This window comes from Carettochelys insculpta, chromosome 1, assembly GCF_033958435.1.
Source record: "Carettochelys insculpta isolate YL-2023 chromosome 1, ASM3395843v1, whole genome shotgun sequence".
NCBI classification, from domain to species: Eukaryota; Metazoa; Chordata; order Testudines; family Carettochelyidae; genus Carettochelys; species Carettochelys insculpta.
This window is the reverse complement of record NC_134137.1, coordinates 353,987,434-354,012,245: the sequence shown is the minus strand read 5'-3', so window position 1 is coordinate 354,012,245 and position 24,812 is coordinate 353,987,434. Positions and strand designations below refer to the sequence as shown.

The window sequence follows — 24,812 nt, the reverse complement described above, 5'->3', positions numbered from 1 at the left end:
TGATTGCTCCATTGTTAGCTAGGGTCAAGCTGAGAAAAAAATGAGGGTGGGTAGCCTGTGTCTGAAGGCTCATGACATGGGAGGGAAAGAGCATGAGCAGGCTGAAAGGACATGGGAAAAAAGCTCTCTGCTCAGAAGTGCAGGGACACAGACATACCTACAGTGGAGCATCCATTTGGATACAACTCAAAGGTGTACTACTACTTACACAGTCGGAAGGATGTATGGTTACAGCTGCATGAACATGACAAGGAAAAAATGACTTAAAAGAAACAAGCACAAATCTTCCCTCTATTCTACTGGTTGGCAAAAAGGAGGTGAAGAGACACAGAGGAAAGATATGAGATTGTATATTTTGTCTGGATTAGGACTGGAAATAAGGGTGAGCTGTCTCAAACTGGTTTCTAGCTGAAGTCAGTAACTGGCATTGATACCACTTGTTTATTAAAGGGTATTAAAAATAAGCTGTTAAAGAGTTCATTGCTAATACCTGTCTGACCACACTGGAGCCAACCAATATGGATCTAAGCACCCCTAGGGTTTAGCCTGGTTGTAAGTATCTTGATTAAATGCCAATAAATGTTTGATCACCATTTGAATGCACAGGTTGAACCTGAACCTCCCTCTTCTAGCACCCTTGGGACCCTATGGATCCCGAGCAACCGAGTTTGCAGGACAAGGGGAGGTCAATTAACATAGTGTATATTAGTGGGAAAGGGATAGGTTTAGAAGACAAAATAAAAAAGGAACAAGTTAAAAATCTCTTAGAAAAGTTAGATGTGTGCAAGTAACCAAGGCCTAATGAAATGCATCCTAGAATACTCAATGAGCTGATAGAGGAGGTATCTGAGCCATTAGTTATCATCTTTGGAAAATCATGGGAGACAAGAGAGATTCCAGAAGACTGGAAAAAGGCAAATATAATGCCCATCCATAAAAAGGGGAATAAGAACAACGCAGGAAACTACAGCCCAGTCAGTTTAACTTCTGTGCCAGGAAAGACAATGGAACGAGTAATTAAGGAAATCATCTGCAAGCACTTGGAAGGTGGTAAGCTGATAGGGAACAGCCAGCATGGATTTGCAAAGAACAAATCATGTCAAACCAATCTGATAGCTTTCTTTGATAGGATAACGAGCCTTGTGGATCAGGGAGAAGCGGTAATGTGGTATACCTAGACTTCTGTAGGGCATTTGATACGGTCCCGCATGATATTCTTATCAATAAACTAGGCAAATACAACTTAGATGGGGATACTATAAGGGGAGTGCAAAACTGGCTGGATAACCATAGTCAGAGAGTAGTTCTTAATGGTTCTCAATCCTGCTGGAAAGGTATAACAAGTGAGGTTCTGCAGGGGTCTCTATTGGGACCAGTTCTGTTCAATAGCTTCATCAACAATCTAGATATTGGCATAGAAAGTACGCTTATTAAGTTTGCAGATGATACCAAGCAAGGAGGGGTTGCAACTGCTTTGGAGGATTGAGTCAAAATTCAAAATGATCTGGACAAATTGGAGAAATGGTCTGAGGTAAACAGGATGACGTTTAATAAAGACAAATGCCAAGTGCTCCACTTAGGAAGGAACAATCAGTTTCACACCTACAGAATGGGAAGCAACTGCCTAAGAAGGAGTATGGCAGAAAGGGATCTAGAGGTTATAGTGGACCACAAGTTAAATATGAGGCAACAGTGTGATGCTGTTGCAAAAACAGCAAACATAATTCTGGGATGCATTAACAGGTGTGTTGTGAACAAGACACGAGAAGTCATTCTTCCGCTCTACTCTGCGCTGATTATGCCTCAGCTGGAGTAGTGTGTGCAGTGCTGGGCACTGCATTTCAAGAAAGATGTGGAGAAATTAGAAAGGGTTCAGAAAAGAGCCACAAGAATGATCAAAGGTCTAGAGAACATGACCTAGGAAGAAAGGCTGAAACAATTGGGCGAGTTTAGTTTGGAAAAGAGAAGACTGACAGGGAGACATGATAGTGGTTTCAGGTATCTAAAAGGGTGCCATAAAGAGGAGGGAGAAAACTTGTTCTTGTTGGTCTCTGAGGATAGGACAAGAAGCAATGGGCTTAAACTGCAGCAAGGGAGGTTTAGGCCGGACATTAGGAAAAAGTTCGTAACTGTCAGGGTGGTCAAACACTGGAATAAATTGCCTGGGGAGGTTGTAGAATCTCCATCTCTGGAGATATTTAAGAACAGGTTATCAAGGATAGTTTAAACAGTACTTGGTCCTGCCATGAGGGAAGGGGGCTGGAGTCAATGACCTCTCAAGGTCCTTTCCAGTCCTAGCATTCTATGATTCTTTGAATTATGGCCCCCCCGCGCAGATCTGCTCTTGGCCCTCTGACCAGCTCCACTCCCATCCCCGCTCCACTCCCAACCACTGGGACAAGCTCTGCTCTCGGCTCTGGCTGGAATCCCTGCTTCCAGACAGTGAGGTTCTCTGGAATGGCAGCATCCTCTAGACTGGAGAGGTTCAGCCTGTAGCAAATTACTTATTATTTAGGTTTTGGGGCCATGTTTAGAGCAGTTGTAAGGAATATATGGTTAAATTAGTATTCGGTGGTTTTCCTCATTGAAATTAATAATGTCAAATATTAATAGTCACAATATTTTGAAGACTCAGAAAAGGAGCCCAGAAATTAAATACTGTTGCTCTGAATCCCCAGAGTGGGGCGGTCCTGACCTATTCTCTGGGGCCAGTACAAAAGTCTCCCCTCAAGACAAATTCTGTAATACAAGGAGAACTGGAGGAGATACTTTGCATCTCTGTGTAGGAAAGAGCCTGGCAGAGCACAACAAAGGTCTGCCGAATGCCATAAACAGATAAAATATAGGCAGAGATCCTGAGGCGACCATGGAGATAAATATTAATAATGCCTTCTTAAACAATCCCAAGGTAAAGAAAGCACAGACGTGGCAGCTGTGTTACAGGCGAAGTGCACCACCTTGAAGAGCAAGTGCAAAAAAGAACTAAGGTCAGTGTGGTCAGGAGAAAATGGCTGATAAATGTGTCACTTTGGGAGATAAAGGCCGTGTCTACACTAGCCCCAAACTTCGAAATGGCCATGTAAATGGCCATTTTGAAGTTTACTAATGAAGCGCTGAAATACATATTCAGCGCTTCATTAGCATGCGGGCAGCCACAGCACTTCGAAATTGACGCGGCTCGCCCCGACGGGGCTCCTTTTCGAAAGGACTCCGCCTACTTCGAAGTCCCCTTATTCCTGTGAGCAGATGGGAATAAGGGGACTTCGAAGTAGGCAGGGTCCTTTCAAAAAGGAGCCCCGTGGGGACGAGCCGCGTGGCGGTGAGCCGCGTCAATTTCAAAGTGCGGTGGCCGCCCGCATGCTAATGAGGCGCTGAATATGTATTTCAGCGCTTCATTAGTAAACATCGAAATGGACATTTACATGGCCATTTCAAAGTTTGGGGCTAGTGTAGACATAGCCAAGGTGATGTAAGGAAAAAGGGAGAAGTTAAAGGAAGTTTTTGCACAAATCAACGCTGCAGAATTAAATGGTCGGGATTATGTAAACATTAAAGCAGAGGTCAGGAACTCCTAGCTCAGGCCAGATTCAGCCCCTTGCTTATATTCACGTGGCCCATCAACATACCCCACTCTCCAGAATGAGCACCAGGCTGGCAGAGCAGGGCAAGCCCCCAGGACCCAACACTGTCCCCTGACAGGAATGCCAGGCAAGACGAGCAGGGCAACCCCGCCGTCAGACCGGTTCCCTGGCAGGAGTGCTGGGTGGGTGGAGTTGGGCAAGCCACCATGCCTCGTCTCTGCTCCCTGTAAGGAATGAAGAGCAGGTGGGTAGAGCAGGGTAATCCCAGTTCTCCAGCAGAAGTAGAGGAAATTGCAGGTGGAAGGTGTGGGGAAGGGGCCCTACAAAACCATACTCCCAGTTACTGCCTATCTACATGAAAACTGGGGCCCAACCACTTTTCCTATCCTTGCTTTTTACTTATGTGTGGCCCCTAGTTGGTTTTCTTTTTTGTACATTGATGACCCCAAGAGAAAAAATGTTTCCCACCCCACCTTACAGAACAAAAGCACTATAAGAAAAGAGTGCTTGTTTTGACCATAAAACCCGATTATGGCAGTAGAGCTTGGTATTGTCATGTTGTATACTATACAATGAGGTGAGGTGGTGGCTCCAGTACCCTTTTCATTCTTCCTAAAAGAAAATTAGCCCATTTCCCAAAGGAATAGTCTGTAAATAATCAATTATAAATGACTGTGGCAGGCAGAGAGAGACAATTTGATCAGAACCATTTGACTATGGACAATTAGGTCAAAATCACTAAAAGTAACTAGGAAATTTCCATTGGAATTTGACTGCACTCAAATGTATAAGGGAATGCAATCTGGGTACAGTCGCGTAAAAAGTAATTAAAGCAGTGCAGTGGATGATAAGGAAAATGTGCTACCAAGCTCTTTCATGCTATGCATGGAAACGAGCAACTAAACTGGTACTCAGCAGAATCTGTGTTTAAAATAAAAGCTCATTCCAGACACGAATAAGGGAGCAAGAAAACCATGAGAGTCATAGAGCATTTAACCACAGAAAAAAATCCATTTCTAGTACCAAGGGGGAAAGCCTTCCTTCTGCCTTCTTAGGTCCTGATTCTATCTGCACAGAATTCACTACAGTCATTTTCGAACTAAGGGCTGGGGGAAAGCCAACAGGTGCAGAGTGGCACCTGGTTTGGATGAAGAAATGCACTGCAATACTTAAAGTGAAAAAGCACTATTCTGAAAGGGAAGGAAAGTATACCACACGTGTCACACAACTATCTTTTCTGAAGTCTATACACAAATGGTAAGATAATGTCAGGAATCAGACATATGATCTGGGTGTTGAGCACTGACTTATATAATCTATCAGTTTGACCCACATAAAGAGAGTCTGCTTAAACATGAAACAAGATATAAAATACCAGATAACTGGTACTTCCCAGAAAGTATATTAACTGCTTTCAAGGGTGACAGAAAGTTATCTTATGTAAGACATCAACCGAATGCATGCAAAACACTATTGTACATATTTAAGCAGTTAAATAGGGATTCATAGACATAATACTTAATATCCACAACTTTGTTGAGTATACCATTTAAAATAAATGATATAGGGAAACTGTCTTTATTCTGCAACTTCCTGCTCTTCAAGAATGGTGATTTATATCAGGATTCTTCTGTAACATGGTGTCCTCATTTAAATGGATATATTTCTTCAGTAATCATATATGAATGTACAATTTCTCCTTTTGGATAGTATTATGCTTTAGATTAGTGTTGTGTAACTACCGTTACCTTTTTTGGTGAAAAACTCCTTGGAATATTTCCCCAACATAGCGTATTTTCGAGGGATTTTTCCCAGCAGTTCAATGATCAAAGCTATGTGATCTGCATTGGAGAACATTGCCAGCAAAACAGAAACATACAATAGTTTAATCAGTACATTGCATGCACACACTAACACTGGCCCGGTACAGACAGAAATAGATTGATCCTGTTCAAAAAAACTAAGAAAACTAATGAGTGTGTGGACAAGAATACTTTTAATGACTAATTTAGAAAGGTGCTACCAGCAAAACTTCTTCATCCAAAATCACTGAACGGCACATTTAAAGGTAATGTTTTACCAATAAAGTGATTAAAAGATGTCTGCAATTGTTCCCTTTAAATTAGTGCGACTTAAAAAAAAAGTTCCTCATAGCTTTTTGTTTTGAAGTTGTTAATGTTTATAGAACTGGGATAGATTTCTGTTATATGACTTGAGAAAATACTCCTTTTTGGTTACAACCAGCAAGTACTATTCCACTTCTGTCTGCATCACGGTGCCTTTCAAAAAGAAGAGGTACTACCTCTGCGATTGAAGAATTCCCGAGAATATTTTCCAGACAGAGCAAAGTGCCTTGGGATATTGCCTAGCAGCTCTATGATGTGTGCTATGTGGTCTATGAAGGAGAGAAAAAAAGGACAGGAGTGGGAAGGGCAGGGAAAGGATGGGACAAAAAGAAGAGGAAAGAAACTGGAATTAGTAAAAAATCAGAAATAGTTTCAAATCAACAATGTTTGCAGCAAACCCATGCAGAGGTTTCCAGGATCAGCAGAACTCTGGCATCATTAGTGGCATTTAGGAACAATGAATGATGCCCATGTTACCGCTGCAAGGGATATCACAAGCAAACAAGCATGGAAATGGACAGGTAAACAGATGGAAGCAGGAATTTTTTTTTTAATTAGTAACTAGCTACTTCAAACAATATTTACACAAACAAATATCTAGTCCAATGTCACTCTAATAAACAGAAGAGCAATTAAAAATCAGTTGTGTTGCTTTCTGTAATTAAAATTCTTTGTTATTTCTCAATTGGGTTTTCTCACATATGCAAATCTTACAAGAGGGTAGTATAATTCGTTCAGGCTGCTGTTAAGCAAGATGAATGCGTCTGCTGAAGGGGATTTGTCCATCTAATGCTACAGTTGGGACTTAAAACTAAAAAGAAAACATCTGAATTCACAATCTGTACCAAAGCACAGTGCTTATGAATTGTTTACTCAATCAGACATATAAACACTACTGTAAACTGTTCAAATATCTCCAAAGACACTTACCCTCATCCCTGGAATAGTCCTCCCCAGAATGTGGTTCAAACAAATAATCTCCAGTTGCAAGCTCAAATGCCTAGGAAATAAAAGACACATTTATTGGTATTTCAACAGTAATTATTTTAGTACTGGAATTTTGATGACAAAATGAGAATTACTTTCAAAGCCAGTGTTTCCAGAGGACCTGTAACTAGACTTACACGCTATAACGGTTACTTACCTAGTAACTGAAGTCCTTGAGCCTACTGACAGCATAGACAGAGTGTCTTGAGAGGAAGTGCACATGCTCTCAGTGCTATGGTCAGAACCATGTAGTGAACAGGTGCTCATCCTTTTCCTTTCAGAGGCCATCTATAAAAATTCCATGGCCCACTGTGCCACAACAATTGACTTCTGTATATGAAGTAGATTAAAAGCAAGGGACAGCGACAAATAGCAGCAAGAAAGGCAATTACTCAATGGCCCACGCCACAGGGGCTTTGCAAAGCTAAGTTGCTTGGGCTTCAGCTTTCAGCCCTGAGCCACAGGGAGTCTAATGCCGGCCCTCTCTGGTTTATTTTGGAAGACCCCCTGAAATCAGCTTGTGGCTAACAGGGGGCCCCGGATTTCTTGCTCCCCTGCAACATTGGTGATTCAAATCTAAATTTTTTCAAGTAGCTGCAAGACTTAACTCCCATTTCATTTCTTTTTACTTAATCAGGATCTATACCTTACACTGAAAAACTGGACAAAACTGACAAGGCTATGGATTTATGCTCTGAGTCCACCTGGTAATTCCTGGAGTTTGAATTTACTGGGTAAGAAATGTCACCTTTGAGTATCATCAACACAGATACGTGCTTTTGGGATGTTAATTGTCAGCATCAACCCTTAAAGGAGGTGAATCTGAAGAAAACCAGTTAAATAAAGAATAGTGAATATTCACCTTAATTGGACAAGAGATTCTGAAACCAAACCAAGTCAGTAATGCTGGCTCTAGATGTGTATAAAATTCCAGTTAGCAGTTTTATGCTTCTCAGAGACAGAAACACTTCCAAGACATGCAGTTTCATTGAGAGGACTTTAGTTTTCCATGATCCAGTGGCTGAAAGCAGAACTCAGCAAAGTTCAAACTGGAAATAAGATGTACATTTTTAACAGTGATGGTAACTCACCATTTGAAAAAATTATCCAGGGATATGACAAATTCTTCATCTCTTAGGGTCTCTAAATCCCATTGGGTGTGGTTCTACAAATAGGCTCCAGTTCAATTACAAGGTGTTCAGCTAGATACAGGAATCACTGAATGAAATTCTATGTCTTATGATATGAATGAAGGAAGTCAGACTAGACCATTATAATGGCCCCTAAAGGCCTAAAGATGAAGTTCCTTAAGATGAAGCTCCCTCTTGAGTTCCTTGATGTCAGTGGCAAAATTTCTCATAGTTATCAACAAGGCTAAGATTTCATGCCATTGATCTGTAACACAGTGTATCCTAAAACCTTTAAGGGACAGAAACACATGTTCATTTTCCAGGTCTTAACAAGGTCAGGGCCAGATTATTTATCCAGACCTGAAGCACCTGAATGTAGTGGCTTGGGATACAAAATGTTGCCAAACTCCTGTGAATTACTGACCTACTGTGTGATCTTGAGCAATTCGGTTTGGTGTTTTTGTTGCCTCAGTTTTCCCATTAGTAAAATGTGGCTGATAGTGATCCCCAAATAGAGATAATTATATTTTTCTGTAAATCACAGCAGTTACTTATAGACTATCAGGATAAATTCAAGGGAAAGACACAGTTTTTTTGCCAGATTATCCAAATGGGTCAAACTTTATATACAAGAATGTATGCCCTTCATCCTGAGGGAGGGAAACCAGGGACATGTCATATTTTCCCTTATTGGAAGCAAGTCTATTTAAAGAGAACCTATAGTTCTGAATACTAAAATTATGTGAATGATCACTTGCGCTGACCTCTGTAGCTACAATTTAAGTAATCTTCTCAGGTGTTGCTTTTTTTGGGCAGATGAAGGGCAAGAGGAAGGTTATCATTTCAGACACTTGCCCTTAGTCCCACCTAAGGCATATAAATGGAGACAGAGGAATCACTGTGCTCATTCCCATGTCCAGAGGCTGTACAAAGTAATAACAGAGGTAGACCTAACCGCATTATGTTGGAGCTCTGTTTTCCATGAATTTCTGGCTTCTGAATGTTAATGTTAATGTTAATGTTAATGTTGGTCCTTGTGAAAGGATAATTCTGCTCCTGCTGGGACAGCAGGCAAAGGAACACTCCATCCTCTGGGAATGACCAAAATATGGTTTCATATGCTGAGAGAATGCAAGATCTCCCAGAATTATGGTAGGAATAGACTCCACGTTTGTCTCTGGGGTGAGAGTTATATGACATCCTGCCTTCACTTGAGCAAACCCAAGTTCTTAAAACCATGTGCATGCAAAGGGAGGCAAGAGGGTGTCACTGGGTGCTTGTTAGGAAGATGGTTGCCAAGAGCCAGACCTTCTTGTTCCTTACCTACCAATTTGTCTCTAAAAATTAGTTTTCTAGCAAACTGGCAATAAGTTTGTTTAATAAAAACTTGAGGTAATCTCCAGGAATAACTTCAAACTTTTGAATATGGAGTCTGATGACAAAAGTGAGGCAACAAGAGTTGTCACTACAGTTGAAACACAGAGCATCTGAATGGGGTGACTGCAAGGCTACAGAAGATCCGAGCCCAGGATATTGTGGCACTGAAAGAATTCCTCACAGACCAACTGAATTCAGTTTCAAAAGCCATTTTTAGCTTCCCTACAGATGTATGTGATGTAAAATCCCAAATGCCTCACTTAAAGAAACTGCCTCCTTAAACTTAGACTGGACAAACTGGAAATAAAATAGGATAACTTAGAAAACAATTCTTAAAGAAACAATCTTTGCATCTTGAGCACTGCTGAAGGTCTAAAACAGAAGAAAATTAGAATCAGAGAATCATAGTGTTGGAAGAGACCTCAGGAGGCCATTGAGTCTAATCCCTCCCCAAACCCTTCTTCAGAAGCTGCTCCCTCACATAACCTTCCAGCTCCCAGCAGACAGGTAGTTAGATAAAACTCTTCTGTTAAGCTCCTTTGGAACTGAACAAGAATAACAACAGTCTGACACTGCAGCGCACAGAGCAGGAGGAGTTAACAGGCAGACTAAAGGCCAAATCCAGACAGCCAGATGCTTCTGAATGGACTGTAATATATATTTTATTTACTTATATTATTGTTACTGTTGTTGGGGTATAAAAATGTTTCCCTAGAGTTTGGACCTTGGGTGTACTTGATCAAGAAATTTAAACCTTGAGGGAAAAAACTGACTATTCTGGCACAGAGTAACATTTTAACACTAATCTGGGGTTTATAGCACCATCTACTGACTGAAGTATTATCTGCACCGATCATCACAACCTGAACTGCTAGACAATGTCTTCACTATCTGTCAATCCTCTTGATATGTGAAGTAGAGTAGATAATAACCTAAATTATGAACAACACACATTATTCAGTTTGTGCAGGGCATTTGGCAGACTATGATGGATTTTTTTATATTTTGTACTTTTTGTATTTAGATTTTGTACAAATTTATACTTTATTTACCAAGTCAACTATAAATTTACACATGGTAAATTTTGTAAATACGTATATGCATATAAAGAAGCGTGTGCATGTATATGTAAAAACATATATAGGAATGCATTATACGTATTCTAAAATGCCCAACTGTATTTACAGGGTAATAGTTGACTTGAAAATATATTTGTGTTTAGAAAGTCAGGAGGAAGGTATGGTGGGAGCAGCTGGGAAAGAACCCCTTCACTGGCCCCAGCCTAGGGCCTTGGGCCAGAACCTGGAGCAAGTGGGTGGGGCCGGGGTCCTTCCAACTCCATTTCTTTTCCCCACTCCACTGTGATGTGTGTTGGACCCTAACCAAGTGACTTTCCAGTGATGAGAGTGACTTGGTAGGTGGTGGACCATTTCTCTCTGAAGGGGGGACACCCACCATGAGCCTCTGAGGCACACAACAAAACGCACAGAACCCATAGGAGGCCAATAAGGGACTTGTCACAGTATTCACATACCTTCAAAATTATAATCAATATTTTAAAGATCCATTTACGGATTTTAAAGTCTCATATCATTCTAATGTACTTATTTAAAAAGCCTTATAATGCTTCAAAGTATGAATCAATCTCCAATTCACTAAACAGTTCGTTGAACTCGGCTTCAGTCATAGCTGCTCCTGCATTGTCATCGTAGACATCAACAATGTCATCTTCAGACTCAGATTCCTTATCAGCCTCCATAGTGTCATTAACAAATATGGCGTCATCTTTTGACTCATCACACACACTGCTGATACAGCATTTTCAAAATGGTTTTTCTATCACTTCCAAGAGAATGGACTCCCATGCAAGCTTGACGCACTGGGCATTTCGAGCTTCATAAGATTCTCGTCTTTTGTCACCTTCACTATGCCTGAGCATATCCAGTCAGACCACATGTTGTGTAGCCTGTTTTTAAAGGATTTGTTCAGGCACACATCAAGCATCTACAGAACAGGATTTAAGCCTCCAGGAATTATAGACAAAGTAGTTTTTGGGTTTTTTTCTTTCTGCCATGTTTCACCTCATCCATCTTGTGTGCCCTGAACATGTCCCAAATGAGTGTATCGGGTTTCCTGAAAAGTACTCCTGGTCTCTTATTCCAGACTTTTTCCAGCCATTCAATAGTACCACTTTCATCTATCCATCCTTTTTCATGTGCATGTGCAATAACGCCTGCAGGAAAGGTCATGTTTTAAGCAAGGGTTTTCTTTTAAAAATAACAACAGGAGGGAGCTTTGATCCATTGGCCAAACATGATAAAGCTGTTGTAAAATGGATTTCTTTCATGGCCAGTGGTTTTAATTAAACTGTTTTTTTCACCAATGCCAGTTACCATTCTGTTGCTGGGCAGATCAGATAGTGGTGTTTCATCCATATTTCCTATTTTTGACAGATCAAATGTATATTCCTTTCAACGTTTTATAACAAACCTTGGGAAAGATTTATTTTTTTAATTCCAGATCTCTTGGCAGCTTTTGTGCTATCTTGTTCACTGATGAGCACAAACACCCTGGCAGTTCATAAAGTAAGTACACCAAGCCACTGACATAACAAACTCTGATGGCTTTACATCCTTGCATTTGTCATCTTTAGACATTTGCAGAGCAGACAGCCAAATTTCTGTTCTACTGAAAAGATATGCATTTTGTCAACATTCAACAATCCAATCACTGAGATCTTTCTCTAGCCCAGGAAATGAAGCACACCTCGTTGGACACTTTTCTTGCCTCTTGGCATGTCTCTTGGTGGTGGTGTATTTTTTTGCCACTCTTACCTGCTTTTAATTGATACAGAATTCATGAGCAGCAGCGCAGTTGTTGCTTACTTCTGCATATTCTATAACTTTAAGTTTGAACGTGGCATCATAAGCAGACCATTTTCTTTTAATTTCACCATAGTTCATTTTAAATACTTCTATGAAAATCTTAGAAAATAATTCAGTAATAGATTTCATAGGACTACCTACGAATCTCACCTGCTTTATCAATGCCAAGTAGTTTGTTAATTTTAAAGCAGCCCTGTAGATTGGCATGGTTGAGGCAATAACAGCTATTTACATTTTAACACCAATTCCATCGATTCTGCACATTATATTTTCAGATTGGCTCAAGACATGATGAAGAGATCAAATTACACTGCAGTAGACTGACACCAGTGCTATAGCACTATTGTTCATTGTATTTTTCGGATTGTCTTCCAAGGTCTCGCATTTTGTGAAATGGATGGATCAAATTTCATGAAGATCTTTAGCACTGCTTTTTTGGCATTCACTTCAAACCAATCTGTTCCACTAAAAAAGCCTGTGCAACTTTAAAGCTGCATCTACACGTGCACGCTACTTCGAAGTAGCGGCACCAACTTCGAAATAGCGCCCGTCGCGTCTACACACGTCAGGCGCTATTTCGAAGTTAACTTCGACGTTAGGCGGCGAGACGTCGAAGTCGCTAACCTCATGAGGGGATAGGAATAGCACCCTACTTCGACGTTCAACGTCGAAGTAGGGACCGTGTAGACGATCCGCGTCCCGCAACGTCGAAATTGCCGGGTCCTCCATGGCGGCCATCAGCTGGGGGGTTGAGAGATGCTCTCTCTCCAGCCCCTGCGGGGCTCTATGGTCACCATGGGCAGCAGCCCTTAGCCCAGGGCTTCTGGCTGCTTCTGCGGCAGCTGGGGATCTATGCTGCAGGCACAGGGTCTGCAACCAGTTGTCAGCTCTGTGTATCTTGTGTTGTTTAGTGCAACTGTGTCTGGGAGGGGCCCTTTAAGGGAGCGGCTGGCTGTTGAGTCCGCCCTGTGACCCTGTCTGCAGCTGTGCCTGGCATCCCTATTTCGATGTGTGCTACTTTGACGTGTAGACGTTCCCTCGCTGCGCCTATTTCGATGTTGGGCTGAGCAACGTCGAAGTTGAACATCGACGTTGCCGGCCCTGGAGGACGTGTAGACGTTATTCATCGAAATAGACTATTTCGACGTCGCAACATCGAAATAAGCTATTTCGATGTTGGCTGCACGTGTAGACGTAGCCTAAATGACTGCATCAATAATTTATTTTGCTCTCAATGCAAGTACCATATGTACTACAAAAGTACCAGTAATTATAATCTAGTCCTGGAGAAGAATGATATTAGGAAAAGCAAACAGCTACCACTAGGAAATTTTAAGTTTAGGGTAGCACATGTTTTGAAGTTATTTAATTACATGGACTGGTACTTTGGGGTGTTCTGTTTACCAAGAGTATTGGTAGGCACATATCCCTTAATTCCCTGTTGCTGTTTCCAGTCAATGGGAGCAGCAGGAAGCAATGAGGGCTGAAGGACATACATGCTGGCTGCCACCAGCTGGCTGGGAATGGTGAATTGCAGACACTGGGAGATGCAGGGATCCATGCCTGCTGAAGTTTCAGATAAACAAAATGTCTCATTGCACCAGCAGCTTACCCAGGGGGCTGGGATATGAAGTTTGCCAAGTCCTGAAATATAGGGTCAGCTTATGAATGAGTCAGAATAACTTCCCATTTTTGACTATTCATCTTGTTTGAGGATCGGCTTATAAATGAATGGGGTAATGACTGAATGTATATGTATCAGAGAGGTAGCTGTGTTAGTCTGTAGCTTCGAGAACAACAAGAAGTCTTGTGGCACCTTATAGACTAACAGATATTTTGGAGCATAAGTTTATGCTCCAAAATATCTGTTAGTCTATAAGGTGCCACAAGACTTCTTGAATATATATATGGTAGTTAAACATGGCCTGATCCTGAAGGAAGATACGTTCTTCTTAAAGCTGTTTCACCTAAAAAAAAAGTTAATTTTAGGAAGCATTTAGAATGCAAGCTGAAGTAATTCTGAATTTTTCAGTCATTCTTCCCAATTAAAAAAGACATTCCAGTAATACTGTGTGAATTAGAATACTGTACTAGACAGACATTCAGACAAATCTAATTACAGTCGACCCCTGAGTTGTGCAGACTCGACTTATGAATTTTTTATATCAACGTGAGTTGAGTCACGGCTCAGGAGCTCCTCAGGATGGGGGAGGAGGAGCTTGACATGCTGTGGGATGGAAGAGGCTCTTAGACCTGGTCTGCCCTTGCCTCCTACACTCCTCCGCCCCACTTTCTGAGGGGGGCAGATTTCCCCTCCCCAAAGCAGTCAGGCAAAGACACTGCAAGCACGCCCCCCACAAGTATTTAAAGAATCTGCCCACAGCGCACACCACCCAGAGTGCATACATGCTGCTGCTCCCTGACACCGCAGAGCCTTTTCCCTCCCACACGCTGGGGGTTCCTCTGGGCCAGGCCTAGGCTGCATTCCCCAAGTGACCCAGAAGTGAGGGAGGCTGCAGCGGCATGCACTTTCCAGGTGCTGGGAGATGCAGCTCTGCAGGGGCAAGTGAGAGACCAGCCACGGGGATGAAGCTCGCTTACAGGGTGAGTGAATGTCGGGCAAGGGGGGGCCATCTGTCACCAGCTCAGCCCGGGGCTCTGTTCCCTGGGGCATCCTCTGTGCTCTGGCCTCTGCCCCACCCCCTAACCCCTTCCTGAGCTCCCTGTTGTTGCTGGGAATTCCCACAGCCCTGGTAGCTCCCTGGGGATGGAGCTGACAGTCTCACCCCCACCTGCACAAAATTCAAATTACACCTGGTTCCCCAGAAATGTAATTCTCATGCAAATTGGGGGTTTACTGTATATGAGACTCAGCTCTTGAAAGCACAGTAGGCCAACGTGCATTATTAATGAATGAACTTGATTTAAAAGAAATATGGAGATGGAGATACCTCAAGGAGAATGACTATACGTATTTCTCTGCAATACATTTATCCTTCTCTAGATTTTACTTTTTTCTTGAGTCTTCAAAACTGATTCCAGCTTGCCTAGAAGCAGCAATTGGTAATCTATTAACTTCAGATCACACTCCAGTCGTATTGACCATAGACGCTGGTTACATAACACTGAAATCTTCCACCTGGAAGCTGAACACACTACTAATAAAAGATGCAAAGTTTTCTTGCATAGTTGGTTCGGTCATTTCTAATGTCATACAAGATAATAAGATCAGATTCAGTGGCTTTCAGAGCTTCCCAAAGGATGGCAAGGGGCACACCCTCTGACAGGGGAGTCAAAGAGGACAATTGCACAAGGGCCCAGGACTCCTTGCCGCTGCTGCTGTTATTTTCGCAGTGACAATGGTTGGAGCTCCAGGCCCCTTTAAAATGTCACAGCAGCACTGCTCCACCACTCTGCATGGCTTGGGAGGATTTGTTTGTGTGGGCCACAGTCTGACTGGCACTAAGGGCTGAGTGTGCTAGGCCCCGTCGCTTCTGCCCTTGGCCCTGCCGCTTCCAGGAGCATGGAGCCCAACCCCCGGCATCACCACTTCCACCACACACATTGTCCTGGAGCCAACAACAGTGGTTGTCGGCCCTGCTGTTAAGAGGTGACTGAATAAAGTATGTCTCCCGAAAAAAGAGAGAAAGTCACATTACTAGACTTACTGGATAAGGAAATATGTGAGTTGCAGAGCATGCACAAGACTGTCCCAAACAATGAACCACTCCTACATTTTCTAAACAATATCAATTATAAATATGATGAATGTTTATCCAATCAAGTCAAATTCGTACTCAATGGGATCAAAGAAAGGTATTACGAAATGGATAAAAAAAGCAAGTAAACTACTTGCCAGAAGACATAAGATGGAATTAGTTAATAACATTTCTTTTTTATTACATGATGAGGGTGCCTTCCTTAAAATAATAAACATAAAAATCAATTTAAGCAATTCTGTCAAGCTTTATATAAATCACACAAGCAATATGACTCTAATCAATCTGATTATTTAATTGAAGGCCTTTTAAGGCCCTAATTTCAGACCAAGTGTTGTTTATCGACAAAGCTACCACAGCAGAACAGATTGAATTGACTATAAAAATATGACTTCTGGCAGGGTATCTGTTGATGCATGGTTTTCTGGATGAGTTCAACATAACATTCTATAATCAGCTATCTTCTAATCTTTCAGAGGTCCTCAATGAAACACTACAAAAAGGAACCATATCTTGTGACATGAGAAGTGCTTTAATGACTTCAGTGCTCAGGAAGAACAAAGATGGTTGTGGTGACTTCTCCCCTGTAGCTCTATTGAACACAGAGTGTAAAATAATTGTAAAAATGTTGATGATATCAGTGAGTCCCATCATCCAATCAATTATACACACAGATCACATTAGTTTCATTACAGGAAGATTGGCTTCTGATAACACAAGAAAAATCACTCATTTCATCCAGCAAGTTCAGATGTCAAATATTTCCTACATAGTTTTATCTCTAGATGCAAAGAAAGCCTTTGATAGGACTCAGTGACCTTATCTAATGACTGCCCTAAAAAAAGATTGGATTTGGATCAATATTTCCTGAATTGAGACAGTGTATTATATAACTCTTCCCTCACTTCACTGTCAATTGATGGAATTATCTCTCCCACATTTCAACTACAAAGATGGAAATGACAGGGCTGCTCCCTCTTACACATCCTTTTTAACGTCTCAAAGTACTGGCAACATACGTATGAAGGAACTTAGTCACTGAAGGTGTGACTGTAAAGCAGAAAGAATATAAAATTAGCTTGTATGCTGATGACATTTTTTGTACTGTTGAAGACTTCACCCTTCACTGATCCCACCATTATTGAATATAGTTTGTGGGTTTTGGAAAGAGCACTAGTTTTTAAATTAACTGGAACAAAACAGAAACAATTAATATAGCCTAAAGACTGAATCTGTTTCAATTTCATAATTTTTCATTTTAAATATGCACGCAAATAATTTATTTAGATGTTAAATTTGTCCTAATCCTCCCAACATTATTTTTATAAGTATGAACTACATATTAAAAGAAATTTCCCTAGGAGGTAGAAAGGAGATGTCTTCCTCCTCTATTGGTCCCAGGGAGAACAGAAATTGCAAAATGAATATCTGCCCAAGAAGGATTTATATAATTAGTCTATTCTTTTCAAGGTCTCTCCTTTACTCTTGCATATAAATAGGCTTATCATGCAATTTATTTGGGATAAAAACCAGCCTGACTTGTCACACAAGACTCTTAAAAATCCTGTGTAATTTATGGGATTGCCAGATTTTGCTTATATTGCCTACCATTCCAAATATATCCTATTGCAAGCTGGTTCCCTTCCAGAATCTTTGTATACACATTGGACTGGTTTGAGATTTATTTTTTTTTAAAAAAAGGCTTAACTATTCCGTTTGGTTCCTCACTCCTTTTATACATTTTAAGGGGCTACCCAACACTTAAAGAAAAAAAGACAATTACAGCATTCAATCTCATTAACTCTCATCTTGTACAATAACTTGTGTTTCAGGATCAAGGCTAACTCCACAACTGCAACAATTTGGATAGAAAGAGCATTAACAAAAATTAAAGCTATAACACAAAATGACAGATTGGCCTCCTTCAATTACACATAGACAAAATATCAGATACTACAATCTCACATTTTCTTCTTCAGGCAGCTACGTTTATAGATTCCTGCAAGGATAGGACACAATTGGTCTGTTTCAACTCTCTCACCTTTAGAACATATTAAGAAACTTTAGATAACATATTAGATAACCTTTTAAGAATTACTTTTACATTGTTTAATGCTGTGCATTAACCTCTAAAACTCAATCTCAGAGAAAGATGGGGAAAAACTTAGCCTTACTATCATAACAGAAACCTGGGAGAATTGTTGGTTTAATGTGACAGGTGACTCCAAGTTTTGTCTGTGTGATTCCTCCTAACTAAGATACTACTGGACTCCAAAATGTCTGTAAAGCCAGATGAATACTGGAGATTCAAACAACCACATGCTAGCTTTTCACACATCCTCCATATCTGTCAAATTAATCTGTTCTGGAACACCATATTCAGCACGCTCTCAGAAACTTTAAATGTTATCTTTCCTTCCCCAAGTTTGTCTATTTTAGGGGTGCTTGGTTTTGTATTTCCAGATAACGTTAAGTAATAGATTGCAGTAACTACTTTAGTATCTTGGAGAGTTATCTGGAGAAAATGGAAAACTGCAATTCATCCCCCATACACAGATTGGCTTTGTGAGAACTCTTACTACTACATTAAATGAAAAAAAACCCACTGTCTAATAGAAACACTTGGAAAAAAATATGGGGATGTCTGCTCACATATGAAACTACTTCATACTTTTCTAGATTAGTACATATTATTCCAGGGGTGGGCATCAATTTTTGCAGAGGAGCCACTCCACAAATTTTGGTGCTGGCTGCGGGCCTGCTCTTGGCCCCCCTGAACGGGATGGAGCCTTGGGTAGAAAGGTTGGGGCTGGGGACTAAAGAGAGATACAAAGTGTGTGAGTATGAAAAAGAAACTGTGTGTGTGTGTGTGTGAGAGATTCTGTGACACAGTGTATACGTGAGTGACTGTGTGTGTGTGCCACAGACTACGTGTGTGTGACAGTGACGCAGTGTGTGTGTACTGGCTGCAGCTGAGTAAGTTTCTGAGAGAAGCCACTCTCTGTCCTCTTAAGGGAAATCTGTCCTGCTCTGTCATCTCCCCTCTCCTGCTCTGCACTCTTGAGTCGCTCACCATCCATGGCTACAGAGATGGGGTACAAGGGCAGGGGAACACCCTGATTTGAGCACTACGCTCTCCCCTCCACCTTCTCCCCTTCTACACAGCTAGCAGGAGAATCCCAGGAGCAGTTTGACTGCAGAGGGAATGGGGGAGTGTGGGTAGCTTGGGGGCGGGGGGTCGTTGCAGCAGCGTACCTGCTGCTGGCTGTAGTCTGCTAATCCACTGCACTGGCTGGAGAGAAATGCTTGGATCCGGCCAGATCCAGCCCACAAAGCTGGTTTTGTCCACCGCTGTATTAGTCCCTGCAAATGACCAATGTTCTCATCCATCTAAGTAATTTCGATAACTGATGCCCTGCATGATCTCTATGGGTTATTATGTAATTTGTTATATTTTGTTTTTCCCCAGGTCTTACAAATAATGAGTCCATTTTATTATTTATATATTTCCATCTTGTGCATTTATTTATATATGTGTTAATTATTTTTGTGCATAGTAATTAATTGTGTTTTTATATAACTACAAAGTTAAAAATGTACAGATTACGTCACTTGCTTGGCAAGTCTACAGTGAGAGTGCTGTATGCCAACATGGTGCACCATTCTGGATCCTGACACAAAAGCATAAAATGTATCTTGTAAACTTTTTAATGGAAAACAGAGGTAGTGAAAAATAAAACCAGTGAAACATATTTTTCATTGTACTAAAATAAAGTCACATTCTTGATGACAACATGTAACTGTGAAATATAGTGTGCTGATGATATTATTTACATGTATTATCATCTTTGTTTGGTTACTTTTAAGTAGAAAAGACACCCTAGGAAAATCAAATTACCATCTATTTGTACGAATCCTACTAATATATTCTAAGACAACTTACTTGATTTAAAACTTTCACAAAGTGGTGGACGAAGCTTGTTAGATTGTACAGTATGTCCGGGGAGGGGAAGAACGTTGAATATAAACATTGCCGGAAAGTACCAGAACATTTCCACTGTTCACCATCAAGTTCCTTAAATCTGAATTATCCTTCCTCTTCCTATTGTAAGTTTCTTTACTTACTTTCTTTTAACTCTTTACTAAAATTAATTTTATCAGTTTTGCTTCCACAACTAACCTCCCACCTTTTCATTATAATAAGTATGAGATGTTTGCTCTTTTCATCATAATATATACATTTTATTTACATTCTGAAAGCATATGTCTAACCACACAATCAAAAATGCTAATTTTTCATGCTGCTTTCTTAGTCTGCTCTCCTCTTTTCTATATATTATCTATGATTTCACCCTGCTAGATGTTGAGCACCACAACTCCAATAAGATTCAATGCAAGTTGCACATATGCATCATGCCTCAGCATACGACCCTTACACCAAGAAGTCTAATGCTGCAGTGTCCAATACAGTTGCCACTCGCCACATGTGGCGAACGGAACACCATGGTGTGGCCACTGGCTCTGGAGCCACATGTGGCTCTTGGAGCCTAAAAAAGCAGCTCTTCCTAGAGCCACACGAGTGCCACCTCCTTGTGCACATGACCAACCCCTGGTGAGAGTCGCATGTGGCGGCTCCAGTGTCTCTGATGGCCCAGCTGCTCCCACAGCCCCAAAAGCCACTCCACCAGCCCCGGTGGCTCCAGCGGCCCCAAGCTGCTCTGCTAGCCTCAGCAGTGACTCTGGTGAGTTGCTGGCATTTACAATGGGAAGGCTGGGGGTGCCTGGCTCTGGGGGAGGGGTAACTAATTTATCTGGGGAGGGAACTGAAGTAACCTAGCTCGGCAGGGAGCTGCAACAAATACAGAAAGATCACAACCACAAGCGTGGAGATCTTTCAATTCCCATTGGACACCAAGCAGAAAGAGCAGTGCTGTAAGTGTTTTACAGAGGAGGAGTTTCGCTCACAAAACTTACAAGGTGTTCAGATCCAGACAGCACTTTTACATTCTTTGAATCACAGCATAACTGACAGAATTTACGGGATCCAAAAATGTCACCTACCAAGCTTGCAGCGTACACACAGGCTAGCAAATACGCCACAGTAGTAAATGATTACACACTAGCAAAAAGTGCACGGTTGCAAATAATTACACTTGCAGCCTGTAGACCTTGTAAGTTTCAGATCAGTCTGAAAAGTCACCTGCAAAGCTGACCACAAAGTTAGCCAGATAGACTGCAACGACAAACCTTAACTCCTTAAGGTAAAGAAAAAAATACTATTTAAATACCAAAAAAATATGTTAAGGTGAAGTAGCACTAAGTGGACGTATCAATACCAAGTGAATTCCTTGTGAATGCCTACAAGAATTTTATAATTAATAAAGAAAACAACCATTAAAGAGCAAGGAATTCAGAGGAAAGGTAAACTTACAGGATCCTAGATATCTGAAAAGATGGAATTACACATTTAATGTCTAAATTATCTGAAATCTATCATCTACAATTGATCTGACTGGTATAACCAGAAGAAACAACCAAGCTTGATCTCTCTCTTTTTTGTTTGTTCCTGAACACCACTGAATACTTGTATTTGTAGGAACTTTTAATTCCAGGATCCAATCCACAGCCTATTTAGCTGAAAAAATCCACTTTTTACTTCAAAACCAATATAGAAATTCAGGGAGTTAGGGGTATGGAGCATTCATAGTCTGTTGTAGCTTTTAGCGTAGAGGCCAAAATCAGGCTTATATTGGAAACCAAGTTGCAATTTTAACTATGAATTGGTTAGAACTACTATGACTGCTCCAAACACTAGATATACTAAACTTCTAATCTCTGCAGGTTTCTAATATTTATTTTTTTCCCTTACATGAGAGCCTCACAAGCTTTCTAATCTTTCAGATTCACAAACTCATTGTACAATTCAGCCCTCTCCTACAACCCCCATCCACTATCTTTGGACAAAGTATTTTTATAATTATTACCTAGCTGTTGCTCCTTGAGTAGGTCTCTTGAAAATTATTGTATTTTGCTTTTAAAATCACTTCTACGGTTTAATACATTTTCCTAATTTATAAACAAAATAAGTCACTTGCATCATATCATACAGTCTAAATCTCTGATCCTACTATATGGCCCCTTTCATCTCCAGAGATGGTGGTTAGCAGCGGTGGTGAGGATCTATGGGCAGTGCTTGAGTCTGCAGCTTCTCTTGTGGCTTATCCATTCAATATTGGATTTGCACGGTCGATTGCAACAACCGCATATCAGTCTATTTCCAAATTCTGGTCCTACAAACGTTATGAATAAGATAAGTTAATGCAAGAGAGGTTCATCAATGGCTATTAGCCAAGATGGTTAGGGATTGCAACCCCAAGCTCTCACTGTCCCTAATTCTCAAACTGCAAGAAGGTGGGACTGGATAACAAGTGAATCACCTCATCAAGTCTCCTGTTCTGTTTATGCTCTGTGAAGCATCTGGTATTGACCACCACCAGAAGACAGGATATGACGCTAGATGGACCATTGGTCTGATCCAATATCTAGACCACTGGCCTGATTCTTTCATTCTTCTGTGAATACAAGTAATATCACTGTCAAAAAGCTCAAAAATTCTTCTAGTGGCCTTTTTGCAACTTTATAGTGAGGGAAAAAAAGAGAAATTAAACTTAGTTTATTGGACTAATTTCAACTGATTCATGACCTGTTAAAAATGAAAGTTTTTTCCATTACCTCTGATATTTCAAAAGCATCTTGTCCAATAAAGCACAGGTTAACTATCTGTAACTGTTATCCTCCCTGATATGACGCAGATGGGTATTCCATGTGATATGTGTGTTCAACACACTGTAACCAAGAAACTTTGCCTAGTAGTACACAGGAGTCAGCGGTTATACCCTGCAATCATAGCTGCTCTCCTAACTGTCTAAGGACAGCACTGCCTCAACCCACTCAGGTCCTTCAAACCAGATGTCAGAAGTACAGACTCTTAAGCATGGGGATGGAGGGCAAGTCATGGAATACATGTCTGAAGCACATCTTGAGGTCAATGGCTGAGGCTGGAGGAGCTGCAGCTGAGAGCTGTGGGAGGTAGAAGGAGCCAGGCTGGCGTGCATTTCCTCTCCCGGTAACTGGGACAGGGAGGTGTGAGGGGAAGAATGGGGCAGAAGGGCGGAAGGGAAGCATAGGGAAGGGAAGGGTGGGGCAGAGGACAGGCGTGAGTGATGGACTGGAAAGGTCAGTGCATCATCATACGGTATAACCATTCAGATATAATGGACCTTCAGCATTAACGGACACCCCTAACCTCCATTAGTCCATTAAATCAAGGATTTAATGTATATTCAAGTGAATGCATTGCAAGCATACTCACAGAAGGTGGCACCTGAAGTCTATTTAAAGGACTGCAAGACTGCCTTCCTCAAGTTTGCATCTGACTGTGATGCAGCTGTGATAGGAAAATGATTTGCAAAGTATGCCTAGAGGACTAAGTGGCCACCCTGCAGGTGCCCAACATAGGAACGACCTTTAGAAATGTCACTGAACTGACATCACCTAAACTTTTGTGGAATAAGTAGGAGGTGGCATAGCCAGGGTTATGTCATATGCTGTCATTATACAAGAAGTTATCCATAGAAATTGCGTGTGAAGAGATTACTTGACCCTGTATTCAGTCTGCATGTAAAACAAACAGAAGAGGCAAGGGACAGAAAGGTTTTCTTTTACCCAGCTAAAATGTCAGACATTGCCTAACATGCAATGTAGAAGACTTCGTTCCTCTAGGGTTGAAAGATGCTTAGGGAAGAATACTGGTAGATATATAACTTGGTTCAAATGAAATTGTAAAACCACCTTTGAAAAAAACATTGAGAATGCAGCCAAAAAGGTTTCTTTGCCTTCAGAAAATTTCATATAATAAGGTTCTTCCATCAGAGCCTGCAACTCTCACACATTCTCTGCAGATGTTATCACCACACAGAAGGAAGATTTCTGACACACAAGGGAGAAAACAGTCATCAGAGGCTCAAATAGAGGTCTCATAAGAACTACTAAAATATTAAGAATCCACAAAGGAACCAGCTCTTTAACAGGTGGCTGGAGTTGAGCAACAGCTTTCACAGACTTCACTATCATGGAGTTTGCAATCAGACTTTCCACAAACAGGTGGGTGAAATGCCAAAATTACTGCCAAATGGACGTGCAATGAATTAAGTGCAAGACCATATGTTGGAAGGTATAACAGGGACTTCACGATGTCCTGGATATACGCCAGTGTTGACTGAACTCTGCAGGCTAATGACCATACGCTGAGAGGTGCTTCCACTTGGCCAAATAGGCCATCCTCATTGAGGGCTTCTACTGTCTACTTTCCCATTGTTCTCAGATAGTCAGGGGAAAGGGAAGAAAAACAATCAACCATCCAGTACATACAGCTGCACCCCATCTTGCCCTCCTAAAATGAGGTCCTTGGGTTGGAATGTGGGAGGGGGCTAAGGGCAAGGGGTTGAGGTGAAGGAAGGGTGGGGTTAGGGGTGTGTGAGGGAGTTTAGGGTTGGGGTGTGGTCTTCAGCCAGTTGGCACTTACCTCAGGTGGCTCCTGGTTGGCGGCACAGCAGAAATAACATAGGCTTCCCCACCCTTGCCCTGCCTCTGTGCTGCTCCTGGAATCATCTGAAAACAGCTCTTGAGGGAGGGAGTGCAGGTGGCTCCATGAAATGCCCACCCCTGCAGGCACTGCCCTCACACCTTCCATTGGCCACAGTCCCCCATTCCCAGCCAAGAGGAGCTACTGAAGACAGTGCCAGCCAGTGAGAGCACCAGGTGGATCCCTTTGCCCCACTACAGGGATGTGCTGGCTGCTTCCAGGAGGGGCACAGGGACAGGGCGGGGCAGCCTACCTTAACACCACTGCGCCACTGGACTGGTAATCCTAAGGGAAAGACTAAAAGACCTGATGGGCCAGATGCAGCCCACAAGCCATAGTTTGCTCATCTCTGCCCCAGATCCT

At 41.6% G+C, this 24,812-nt stretch overlaps 1 protein-coding gene across 10 annotated transcripts in view; it reads right to left on the bottom strand.

The window, feature by feature from the left end:
* Positions 1 to 24,812, bottom strand: part of SRPK2 (SRSF protein kinase 2) — a 241,489-nt gene that overhangs the window by 7,831 nt on the left and 208,846 nt on the right. For 6 of the 10 annotated variants that reach the window (XM_075016732.1, XM_075016760.1, XM_075016740.1 and 3 more), the window contains 3 exons: positions 6,638 to 6,707; positions 5,884 to 5,976; positions 5,330 to 5,422 (listed from right to left, as the gene is read on the bottom strand). In XM_075016732.1, coding sequence (XP_074872833.1) covers positions 5,330 to 5,422; positions 5,884 to 5,976; positions 6,638 to 6,707 — 256 coding nt within the window. Of the gene's footprint in view, positions 1 to 2,978; positions 3,054 to 3,455; positions 5,423 to 5,883; positions 5,977 to 6,637; positions 6,708 to 24,812 lie in introns of those variants that run through there. The other 4 variants (XM_075016718.1, XM_075016752.1, XR_012648501.1 and 1 more) reach the window with 3 other exon arrangements.